This window comes from Anarrhichthys ocellatus, unplaced genomic scaffold (genome assembly GCF_004355925.1).
Source record: "Anarrhichthys ocellatus isolate YVR2014 unplaced genomic scaffold, GSC_Weel_1.0 scaffold48, whole genome shotgun sequence".
Lineage (NCBI taxonomy): Eukaryota > Metazoa > Chordata > Actinopteri > Perciformes > Anarhichadidae > Anarrhichthys > Anarrhichthys ocellatus.
In genome coordinates, this window is record NW_022280078.1 from 2,442,782 (window position 1) to 2,455,707 (window position 12,926).

At 39.8% G+C, this 12,926-nt stretch overlaps 1 protein-coding gene across 2 annotated transcripts in view; it reads left to right on the top strand.

Moving 5' to 3' along the window:
• exoc2 (exocyst complex component 2) overlaps positions 1-6,019 on the top strand; it is a 55,868-nt gene extending 49,849 nt beyond the window's left edge. For both annotated transcript variants that reach the window (XM_031869659.1, XM_031869660.1), the window contains exons 23-28: positions 2,498-2,639; positions 4,253-4,308; positions 4,508-4,630; positions 4,856-4,917; positions 5,290-5,349; positions 5,469-6,019. In XM_031869659.1, coding sequence (XP_031725519.1) covers positions 2,498-2,639; positions 4,253-4,308; positions 4,508-4,630; positions 4,856-4,917; positions 5,290-5,349; positions 5,469-5,562 — 537 coding nt within the window. In that variant the 3' untranslated portion in view covers positions 5,563-6,019. The remainder of the gene's footprint in view (positions 1-2,497; positions 2,640-4,252; positions 4,309-4,507; positions 4,631-4,855; positions 4,918-5,289; positions 5,350-5,468) is intronic.
• Positions 6,020-12,926: the final 6,907 nt, after the last annotated feature.

The following is a 12,926-nucleotide window of genomic DNA, read 5'->3' on the forward strand; positions in this document are numbered from 1 at the left end:
TATGTATATGTATATATGTATATATGTATATGTATATATGTATATATGTATATATGTATATATGTATATATATATATATGTATATATGTATATATATATATGTATGTATATATATGTATATATGTATATATGTATGTATATATATATATGTATGTATATATATGTATATGTATATATATGTATATGTATATGTATATATATATGTATATATTACAGTTGTGTGAAAAAGTGTTTGCCCCTTCCTGATTTCTTATTTTTTTGCATGTTTGTCACACTTAAATGTTTCAGATCATCAAACAAATTTAAATATTAGACAAAGATAACACAAGTAAACACAAAATGCAGTTTTTAAATGAAGGTTTTTATTATTAAGGGGGGAAAAAAATCCAAACCTACATGGCCCTGTGTGAAAAAGTGATTGCCCCCCCTGTTAAAACATAAATTAACTGTGGTTTATCACATCTTTGGAAAGCTGAGTTCAATTTCTCTAGCCACACCCAGGCCTGATTACTGCCACACCTGTTCTCAATCAAGAAATCACTTAAATAGGACCTGCCTGACAAAGTGAGGTAGACCAAAAGATCCTCAAAAGCTAGACATCATGCTGTGATCCAAAGAAATTCAGGAACAAATGAGAAAAAGTAATTGAGATCTATCAGTCTGGAAAAGGTTGCAAAGCCATTTCTAAAGCTTTCGGACTCCAGCGAACCACAGTGAGAGCCATTATCCACAAATGGCGAAAACATGGAACAGTGGTGAACCTTCCCAGGAGTGGCCGGCCGACCAAAATTACCCCAAGAGCGCAGCGACGACTCATCCAAGAGGTCACAAAAGACCCCAGAACAACATCCAAAGAACTGCAGGCCTCACTTGCCTCAATTAAGGTCAGTGTTCATGACTCCACCATAAGAAAGAGACTGGGCAAAAATGGCCTGCATGGCAGAGTTCCAAGACGAAAAACCACTGCTGAGCAAAAAGAACATAAAGGCTCGTCTCAGTTTTGCCAGAAAACATCTTGATGATCCCCAAGACTTTTGGGAAAATACTCTGTGGACTGACGAGACAAAAGTTGAACTTTTTGGAAGGTGTATGTCCCATTACATCTGGCGTGAAAGTAACACGGCATTTCAGAAAAGGAACATCATACCAACAGTAAAATATGGTGGTGGTATTGCGATGGTCTGGGGCTGTTTTGCTGCTTCAGGACCTGGAAGACTTGCTGTGGTAAATGGAACCATGAATTCTGCTGTCTACCAAAAAATCCTGAAGGAGAATGTCCGGCCATCTGTTCGTGACCTCAAGCTGAAGCGCACTTGGGTTCTGCAGCAGGACAATGATCCAAAACACACCAGCAAGTCCACCTCTGAATGGCTTAAGAAAAACAAAATGAAGACTTTGGAGTGGCCTAGTCAAAGTCCCGACCTGAATCCGATTGAGATGCTGTGGCATGACCTTAAAAAGGCGGTTCATGCTCAAACCCTCCAATGTGGCTGAATTACAACAATTCTGCAAAGATGAGTGGGCCAAAATTCCTCTACAGCGCTGTAAAAGACTCATTGCCAGTTATCGCAAACGCTTGATTGCAGTTGTTGCTGCTAAGGGTGGCCCAACCAGTTATTAGGTTTAGGGGGCAATCACTTTTTCACACAGGGCCATGTAGGTTTGGATTTTTTTTTTCCCCTTAATAATAAAAACCTTCATTTAAAAACTGCATTTTGTGTTTACTTGTGTTATCTTTGTCTAATATTTAAATTTGTTTGATGATCTGAAACATTTAAGTGTGACAAACATGCAAAAAAATAAGAAATCAGGAAGGGGGCAAACACTTTTTCACGCAACTGTATACGTATATATGCTATACGAGTACTCTGCTCTGACTCATATTGCTGTTAGAAGTGTGTTGTGTTTTCATTAAAAACGAAGCTAATCAGAGAAATACTGACGATATGACTCTTTACTTTAAAAAAAAAAAAGTAAAGGTCATTGTCTTAGAAGCTCAGTTCCACATGTTCACTCCTTTCTATTCTTCTCACACACACACACACACACGCTCACAATGACTAATGGCTGATTCACAAAGCAAAGAAGTAACCGGTTAGCTTTCCAGTAGAAACCGGTGAACATCATTTTTCTTTGAAAGATCGATTCAGACTTTTAATTTTCCCGTCTCGTTAGTATTTAGACAGCAAGATAGAAGTGGCAGTTTGTCTAGATTTTAATCTTCAAATATTAGTTAATATCAGAACTTTGGAAAATAACAAACCCACAGGGCTGGGTGATAACTCAATATTATCATTTATTTATTTATCATGTGCATGACAAAAACAACAAAGCTACCCAGTGAGATGGATTATATGTATTTATTGATAGATAGAATTTTCTTTTGTACGGTATCACGTTCTGCTTAGATTTAGAAGTGACAATAAAAAACATATCGTGTCCTGAATGTGTTTCTCCATTGTGTTGTTGTAACATTACGTGTCCTTTACGTTCCCAGGTGAGTGTGGACGCCGTACGAGAGCTGGACAGAAAACTCTTTGAGGACTACATCGAGAGACGAGCCGACCCGATCTCGGGCTCTCTGGAGCCCGGCATCTGCGCTGGATACTTTGACTGGAGAGACTGCCAGACACCCACAGGTACCGTACTGCACAGCCTCAGCGGGAGCTCAGCGAAAAGTCCTCCATCTGGACGCTCCCTTTGTGTGTCGCAATGTATGTCTGAGACCCGGGGGGGGGGGGGGAAATCACCCACAACCAACCACTAACTGACCTCGGTAGTATCAGAAATTAGCTTCCTAACAGTCCTGTTGGATGAGAACTCGGCATCTCTGGTCTGATATGTGCCGTTGTGGTTCTCAATGTGTCATGTGTAAAGTACGGCTCTTTGATGGCTTACTGTAAGCACCACTGAGATCCTTCTATCGGTCCCCCTAAAAGTCTGGTGGCCTTTGTGTTTAGCTGTGGGTGTGCAGCCATGTCTGTGCACATGGGTTTAGTTTGACTCTTTTTACACCAGATGCACCAAACCCAGGTGAAACTTAAATGCGTATATGTGGTTTACCTTAACACAGGATGTGAGGCAACGTTGTCAGAGTGCTTGTTCGAGCTCTGGGTGCATTTTCAGATGGGCAGCAGCTCATTACATGGTTTTAAAAGGCAGTATTGAGCGAAAGCGGGGCCTTGCTCTGGTTTGTTCCTGTTGCTGTGTTCGGGCTGTATGTGAAAGAGGAACATTTTGGACACTAAACCACAGTTCTAGGATATGATACTTTCACTTGTTGCACTTTTTTCATGTGGGACTCATGATGGTGTGTGGGTGCTGCAAGGCATTAAAAATCCACTTTCAGTACTTTCAGTCTCCTGTTGTCTCTGGTTCCTTCAGGTTTTACATTACCTATGGTCTCTCCCGTCTATTTTTCTCCTCACAGAACAGTGTCAAGTGACAAATCATACACCTCCAGCTTCATGTATTTGCATGATTTTGATCTTTGCGTGCAGCTTGTTAATATTCTTTTTAGAGACCTCGATGATGAAGGCTAATGAATAATAAAGTCCTCTCACTGAGTAACATTTCTAGCGCAAATGACGGTGGTTTCCAATATATTATTCATCACGAAAATTCTGAAGATTTCACTGCACAGCCACTTACATTCACCATTTACTGTTGTATACACAGTATAGATTGTACTAGATTGCTTACTAGTTAAATAAAACATGACGACATACCTCTTAAGACCTACAGTATAAAACCTTTGCATTAGTTACCTTCAGTGTGAACTACTTTTCTTCTCCCTGGATCAAATCTTTCCCACAAATAATCAAAGGCTATGAACTTCTAGTTCAGTGATTTTGACATGGCTATAAAAATGTCCCTTATGCAAATGTTCTATGCTAGTGCCAATACAACTCCCGAGTTTTGGTATCAATACCAAAAATGATACTTCCTTTGATGCCCTTTCTTTAGCCATATGATCCATTCACCTAAAGTAACAAAAGGCCATGTGCGTAAAAACAGAAGGTCCACCGTCGTTAGCTAGAAATCCTTTTGTCAAATGTGCTAACACCGCAGCTGGTGGGTGTTGCACTGACGTCACACCTGCCTGTAGCTTCGCACACTTTCTCTGACTAGAATTTGGTTTAACTGCATGGAGAGAGAAACTTTGAAACGCTATTTGTTTAGCTCTCTTAGCATCTCATCTTCCCGTGTAACTGGTTCTTTGTTCATGCTGTGCTTTTTTTTTTCCCCTCAGGTGTAAGAAACTACCTGAAGGAAGCGCTTGTCAACATCATCACAGTTCATGCTGAGGTACAAACACCTACACACTTCTTTTCTCACACACCCGGATCTCTTCTCGTCTCTTTATCAAACTCTCTGCATTTACCCGGTGTGTGTGATTTTTTTTTGTCATCACCATCTTTATCTTTATCTTTATCAAACTCTCTGCATTTACCCGGTGTGTGTGATTTTTTTTTGTCATCACCATCTTTATCTTTATCTTTATCAGGTCTTCACGGTGTCTAAGGACCTGGTACCTCGTGTGTTGTCTACGATTGTTGAGTCAGTTGCGGAGGAGATGTGCCGTCTTATGCAATGTGTGTCCTCCTTCAGCAAAAATGGAGCGCTGCAGGTAGTCACTGACACGCACTCACACAGTTACAGAGCAGTTAATCACTCATAGTAGGACCCTGACTCATAAGTCGACCCTCACGCTCGTTGGGGGATTTACCTGTCGTTTCTGATAATGCCATAATGCAGTTTAAGCTGCCAACTGCTGACGGTTGAAGATGTTCATTTGATTTCATCTGCTCTGTTGCCTATAACCCCCCCCACCCCTCCCCTGTATCGTCCTCAGGCTCGTCTTGAACTCTGTGCTCTGACAGACGCCATAGCCCCGTACCTAAACTCTGAAAGCAGGTAAGTGCAGCACACACATTCACACAGTGGCGCAGACGGGAACTCCCATATGTGCCCAGTGATTTATGGTTGCGAATGTCACAAACATAAATCTTAGCAGTCGCACATCCCTCTCTACAATTCCTATTTATGTTACTTGGTGGGTTCTGGAAAGGAAGTGAAAGTAATCTGGTTCTGCTGTATGCACGCACTGTGGTGTGCCCCTGTGCATGTGTGCGCATGCCTGCATGTGTGCGCATGCCTGCATGTGTGCGCATACGTGCAGGTCAATGTGCATGCTTCGACTTCTTCTGAACTGTATCTTCTGTTTTCCAGTTCTAATAAATGTTTGTTTTTTTTAAATAAAGTTTTAACCGAGAGTTTATTTTGTAGTGCCAGCTTCAAACTGGCTTTGGAGGCCCTTCCACAGCTCCATAGTGGAGCTGATAAGAAGTGAGTTTCATTCTGCTTACTAGAAAAAAATGTATCTTTTTTTTTTTTTTTTTTTTTCGGTATTTGCTTCATGCTTTAAATACTAATTTCACACAATTTATGTTTTTTTTCTCTGCCAGGTTGTTGGAAGAGTTGTTGAACAAGTTTAAAAGCAGCATGCAGCTCCAGCTCGCCTGCTTCCAGCCCTGCTGCATCCAGCCTGTTAAGAGATAAACTCAACCCACTCTATCTACAACTATACTGCACTCTTTGTTTCTTATCTATGTGCAATCAGCTAATGAACTTTCACCTTGTCTTTTCACTTATCACTTCGCTTGTTATCGGGTTTTTTGTCAGTGTTACTTTCGACTTCTGCATCATGAGATTGGACACCAAAGTCTGTTAATCTAATCTCAAAGACACAAAATGAGTTGATTTCATTGTTACTATGTAGGACAGTCCCAGCCATGTTGGTTATGCTAATCACACACGGCCACTCGCGTAGCTGACAGGCAGTGTTGCAAGTGGCTAACTGCTCTGTTTCCAGAAAGTTCTGGATGAGAAGGGGGATGTAGGCTGTAACTTGACTCTACTGTCCCAGACTGAAATATTTGTCCCAATCAAAGTTTAAATTTGGTGTTGATGCTTTGTACTGTGCCGTCTCTACTGCCAAATAAAGTAAGAAAACTGACTAACTTGTTTGTTCAGGTGCTTCTGACTGTCTCACACATCAGCGGATAACGTTTGCTTAGTTTTCATAGAACTGTAAGCGTCGAGTCTTTCCACTGTTCTGAGCACTTTTCAGTTTCACAGTTCATATTTGAGCAAGACTGCCTGAGACTTGCTGCACTGTACAGAAACGGTTGGAGTTTCTTCTACTTTGTATACAGTAGCCCTCTAGCTACGGATATGTGACAGGCAAAATATACTATATTGTCCCAGAGCAAAGAAATTCTTAGTTAAAGAATCGATTTTTGTAAATCTAAATGATTTGTTGATTTAATATATAGATCTGTAAAACTAAATTTCTCCACAAAGAATCTTGTGTTAGCCAGAGATGTGTTCCTAAGTTTATTATATTCAGCATGAAAAAAACACAAGAAACGACTACTACTAAAGAAATTGTAGTCGACTAAAACCAAAGCAACCGATGATTTGACTAATTGACTAAGAGGCGGCGGCCCTAAAATGCATCATGTGTGTATGTTTTAGTAGACAATCGTGAGGATTGGCTGATGGCCGCTATGATTTTGGGAGAACATCCTTTGTAAAGGCAAGTTTTGCTTTTGCATGTCACTATTCAAGACTGAGTCGAAATATAAAGCGCTTTAAAGAAGGCCACATGGTGGCTCTACCCACTCCAAAAGCAAATCACTTGTTCTTTGGGCCAAACACCAAAGTTTCCTAACATCCTGTAAGTAGTTAATCGTCCATATCCTGCTAACTAACAGAGACAGGACCTCGTCCCTTTGGTGGCGATCAATATACTCGGTGATCTCTTTCTTCAGTTTCTCATTGTTCCTGTACATTCTGTTGTCTTTTGGTTGTCATTACAAATTCTACATTTTTTTTTTTTACTATATCACTGAAGATGGTGCACCACAAATGATTTATGGTATTACAAAATGATTATTGTTCCAGTGCAGTTCAGCAAAAGGTGCATATTGACCTGCATGTTACTCCATGTACAGTATTAATACTCCCTGTATGTACATCTTTGTACAAACAGAGGCGTTGATGACATTGTGGCCAACTCTGAAACATCTGCAAAATGATCACTTATCTCGTCTTCACACACACAGATCCATATGTCACACTCAAGTGAACCATTTTGCATATTGGTGCTATACTTGCAGACAGTTGGTGAGTGCGCACCACGGTTCAAACGAGCGGGTTTAAGCCATTCATCTGTGGAGCCCCAGCTCACCAGTTCACTCATGCTGTCTGGCATGTCAACGTCTCGCTCTCTGGGAGGAGAGTGAGCGCAGGGCGTGTGCAGGGTGGGGGACGGCGAAGGCCGTTATTCAGAGTAGCAAACGGAACAGAATAGGCTGTAGTTGGATCCCAGAGGGAGATGGTGACGGCAGAAAGTGTGATTATGGTCGTGGGTGTAGTGAGCAGTACGGTTGCGGTAGGTCTCATCACTCAGGCAGAGGAGACACACAGCAACACGCCCACAACTTACATGAGAGAGTTTGACAAAGACATGAGGTTATCGTAGGACAAGGTGTGTTGTAGTAGGAGTTGACCCATTCAATCGTTACTTTTTTGTATTATGTACAAGCTCCACCTGTGCATTTGAGTTATCTTTTGGCCACAACTTTCTGTTATTGTCTAAGTCGTCATGCCCCGCAGACCTTTTCTGTGTCTTGGTTTCCCATCTCTGTTGAGGGGAAAGCCATGCAGGGCAGACAGGAGTTGTTTTGGTTCTCTGAGTTCTAAACTTAGCTCTGTGCCCTCCCACGGATTCATTCACAAAGTAAGTTCAAAGCCTAAACCCTTATCCGCTCTCTGTTTACAGTAACAGAGGTGAGAAGGGGGAGTTTTTTTTCTTTATTTAATTTTATATTCACCAGTACTCTGTTCCATTCAGGAGAATGACGAGACCTGCAAAACACATTTATACTTTGATCTGACTTTTCTTCGCCGTGAGTGGGTAATTGAAAGGAACGGAGAAATTTGACACATCAGAGGAAATATATAGGTTGAGCTCACCCTGACTGTTGTATTCATACAATTAGACCTAAAAACACGGCAAGTGAACAAGGTCGGCAAGAAACAAACACAGAACTCACTCTGGAAATGTGTGGCATTTAAAGGGGTTGTCCTATATTTCTCTCGTTAAATACTTCAGGTCTGCAGTCTGGTCACATGCTCCACATGAATGGGGGCAGCATTTCCCCTCTTCTCCTGGGTCCACACAATCTAAATGTACAGTTGTAAAAATCTAAAAAGTAGCCAACTGCTAACTAACAACAAGGCAAGATTACACAAGATTCAACCAAACTGAAACCCTGAGAGCAAAACAAGACAGGACGGGTTAGCTGGTTAGCATGCTCAACCACGGGCGTAGGTTTGGGTGTAGCATTGGTAGGGACACTGCCAGCCCCCCGCCAGCCATATAAAAAAAAAAAAAAAAACTTAGTTGATATTATGTTGAACGGGCAAACTTTATTAAAATATATTAACATTTGTGTAACTTGGAACTGATTTAAACATAACAGTAATAAAACCTTAGTTTAAATACAAAACTGTATTCTGCACCAAATAAATAATAATAAATAATTAAATAAATTAATAAAAAACGTTCTGCTAAAATGCCAATATACAGTAACAGTATATTCTATATACAAAATATATATAGAAAACTTTTCCCAGTTGTGCAGCCAAAAAAGATTAAAAAAATTAAAAATAAATCTATTCTGCAGCACTTAATAGGCTATAAATAAAGTGCTTTCTCCTTTATGCAATTATTAGTAGTGCTGGGCAATGATTACCATTTTTAATCGCCATTAATCGCATGTATTTTTTGTGATTAATCGCGATTAATCTCAGTTATGGCAAAGTTCAATAATGAATTCAAAAGTAGTGTATTGCGCACTTTTATTTTAAAAGTACTGCTATATGAACAAGAGGTCAATAACATTTGGTTTGTAAACACTTTAAACAAATCAGGGTTATTTTTAACAGCAGTATTCCCTTTACACAGTAGCAGTTCTATCTCTTCACTATCTGTGCTCAGTGTGCTGACTGTATGTGAAATGTTCCACTGCTGTGCAACAGGAATAAAATGTTTCAGCAAGTTTCAGCAAAAATGTGTGTCTTCATGACAGTCAGAGCATGTGAATGCAGCTCTACTGTTCATCAATATAATGCTGTGACTCAGAGGTGATGATGGTTACCCAGCATTTAAAGAATAAAGACACTTTACGCACAATTTAGGTGTATTTTCCCTTTAACTCACGAGATGCAGGTAGCATGTTTTATACTTAATGTGAATGTAATTCATACTTTGTTGGCATCTTATTCTGAAAACCGGATGTTCGTCTGAAGAAACCGGATGTTGTCTCACGTTAATCTTTCAGCTAACTTTCAAAGTCCTTCGCTCGCTCCCGATCTGTGCCGTTTAAATGCGTTTACCGTGAATTTCAGCATATAGGTGCACTAAAATGTAAGTGTCTGCTGAGTTGACCACGGAGATCTGAGTGTCTGCTGACTTTACCGCAGCGATGTCCAGTAGTCTCCATTCCTCCACCGCTGCCAGTGAGCAACGGACTTTCAAAATAAAAAAAACGCGCAATAAAATAATTGTCGGCGTTAATTAATTAATTAATTAATGCGTTAACGCGATAATAACGCGTTAACTTGCCCAGCACTAATAATAATACGAATGAGTTTGCAAATATATTGTAGCGACCCTGTACAGTAACAGCTGGTAGTAGAGGGGTCAGGCTGTCACTTCCCTCTCTCTGGCCAATCACGGGACGCACTGTACAGTTAGTCAAGGTGCGTGCCTGTGATTGGTGGAGCAGAGGGGAGGAGGGGGTTACCTGTTCTGTGTTGGGAGCTAGTCAAGGTTGTTAGACCGGAACCAACGAAGAAGAGTTGTTGCTGAAAGACACTAAACAAGACCGATAATGTTCGCTGGAGTTGCTCGGCACTATTGTTGACGGTTGGTGTTAATAAACCTCTTGCAAGGACTTCACTCTGTCTTTGGCTCGTAAGTGGAACATTACAATATTGTGCAAAATTATTTTTTCTAACAGGCAACTAAAATTAACAAAATATTGGTGGGGACAATTGTGTCTTTCCCAAACTTTGGTCGTGACTAGTCCCTATGGACCATATGCAAACCTACGCCCTTGTGCTCAACTCAGTAGATATCTCTACAACTTAATACACAGGCGTCTTTGACATAACGTCAACACTGTCACCTCTTCACATTCTGTTGATAATATTCGCTATATTTTCAAATGATATAATTCTGGTCGGATCTTACACATTGCAGCTTTATAAGCACTATAGAAACATTTAATAATGCTTATATCACACTATAATGTAGTCATAAGCAGATATATCACGTGTTATAATAGTTATAGCTTCTCCTATCAAGACCTTTTAATATTCTTACGGCTGTATTTCACTATTTTTTTTGGAATGCTGTTAAGCATTCCAACTATTGTTATCCTGTTTCTCTTTATTCTTCTTCTTATATTTCTTCCGTCCCACCTCTTCTTGTTCTTCTTCATTTTTTAAGAGACAGAAACCGTTCAACTATCAAAATGTTCAGCTCTTTAATGACATTTATGCTATGACTTTTCATATTTATATCTCTTATGCTTTATGAATTATTAAGCTTTTTGCAATTTTAATTTTGAATGGGATTTCAATGGAGTGAATATTCAAATCCTCTTAAACTTCTTCAACTTTCAAATCCTTCAACTTCCTCATATTTTCAGCTACAGACACCATGTCAACTTTAAAATGTTGAGAAAACCCTGATCTATTGCCACATTATTCAGCTTTTTGATATATTTTAAACTTTTTGAACTGCAGCAATTTAACTTCTAGGATTTTTCAGCCCTTTTCTGACTTTATAATGGGTGTGTATTGCGCAGCTTAGAGTGCGTGATGTCACCGCTAGAGTGAAGAGCAGCTTGAGATTCTTGTGAAAAAAAGATTTGTCTTTTGCCACTGTGTCCACAATCTTCACTCTTCATGCATAATTTCTGGATGTAGAAGTAGCTAATCGTGTCCTTGTTGTAGACAAATGACTGTGGAATCCCACAGATTTACACATTTGGCACAGAAGCCTGTTATTGAGAGGAAAACCAACTTTCTGCTCCATAGAGACCAATGTTAAATTTTGCTTCAAAATCATCTTCCACAGAACACGGTACCCCATTTCTAGATCGCCAGTTCAGCCACATTTTTTACACTACAGACACAATTTTTACAGGATCTGTTCTTCAACTCATCCTTCCTCTTATTTATTAATATCGGAGCAATAGGAGCTACGGTTATGGGAGTTTTGAGGATTTGTTTGAGAGATGTTTCCCTGTTTTATCTCCATGAAAAGGCTGCAAGGACACAGGTGTTTCTGATTAAGCTAATTAGTGATGTTGATAAACACACAGACACACATGCAGTCCTCTCTCTCTCTCTCTCTCTCTCTCTCTGTGTCTGTGTCTGTGTCTCTCTCTCTCTGTGTCTCTCTCTCTCTCTCTCTCTCTCTCTCTCTCTCTCTCTGTGTCTCTCATACAGTCATTCAGGTCTTAGAGACTTTTAGAGGACCCCCCCCATTTTAAAATAAAAGCCGCACACACATGATTTAGAGATATACGTGATGCAGCTCAGCCAATCAAATATAGGTATTCTGATAAGTTTCCTGATTCGAGTGACATTTACACACACCGCGACACAAGAGGGAGAGATGAGGAAAGACATGGCAGCGCAGGACAATAGTCATGTAAGCTGTAAAAGATAAAACATAGGACCATCTCCAAATGAGAAAGATTGCCAGAGAGATCAGAGTCCCTCTCACTCACTCACTCACTCATCCTCTCTCTCTCTCTCTCTGTCTCTCTCTTAGTCATTCAGGTCTTAGAGATTTTAAGAGGACTCCCCCCCACACACCCCATTTTAAAGTAAAGGCCCCACAAAATGAATTCTAACTGAAGTGCTTGTGATGAAGCCTGTCATTTAATAATGTGTTTATGTTTATCTAACATTATGATTATGTCTCCTCCCCCCCCCCCGCCCACACCCCATTTCAAAATAAAAGCCCCAAAGAGTGAATTCTAACTGAAATGCTTGTGATGAAGCCTGTCATTTAATAACCTCTGTTTATGTGTGTCAAACAAGATTATGTCTCCTCTCCCCCTCTCTCCCCCACCCAGTCCCACCCTTTCAAAATAAAAGCCTCATGGATTAACTGTATTTAAACGTTAAGCTCAAAATTAGGCTTTTTTGTTGAAATAATGAATGCTCTTACTAATACTGCGACAACTACTGCTACTAATATTTCTAGTATCACTACTACTACTACTGCTACTACTACTACTTCTACTGCAACTTTTGCTGTTGCTACTATTACTACTTCTACTACTACTACTGATACCATCACTATTATTTCTACCACTACTGCTATTACTATCACTACCACTACTATTATTACTTATACCACAACTGCTACTACTGCTATTCCTACTACTACTACAGTTGTTAGTATGACTGCTACTAGTACTACTACTACTACTAGTACTACTACTACTACTGCTACTTCAAAAACTGAGTTTACTATTACTACTACTTCTTCTACTACTACTACTACTGTTATATTAAATACTACGACCACTACTACAGCTATTACTACGCCTACTGATACTACTTCTACTACTTCTTCTTCTAATTACTAATACTTCTACTACAACTTCTACTACTACTGCTACTACAAATATCACTACTGCTGCAACTCGTACTTATTCAAATTCTACTAATACTTCTACTGCTAATAATACTTCTACAACAACTACAACTTCTACTACTACTACAACAAATATCACTACCGCTGAAATTTTTTTTAAGCTACAAAAACC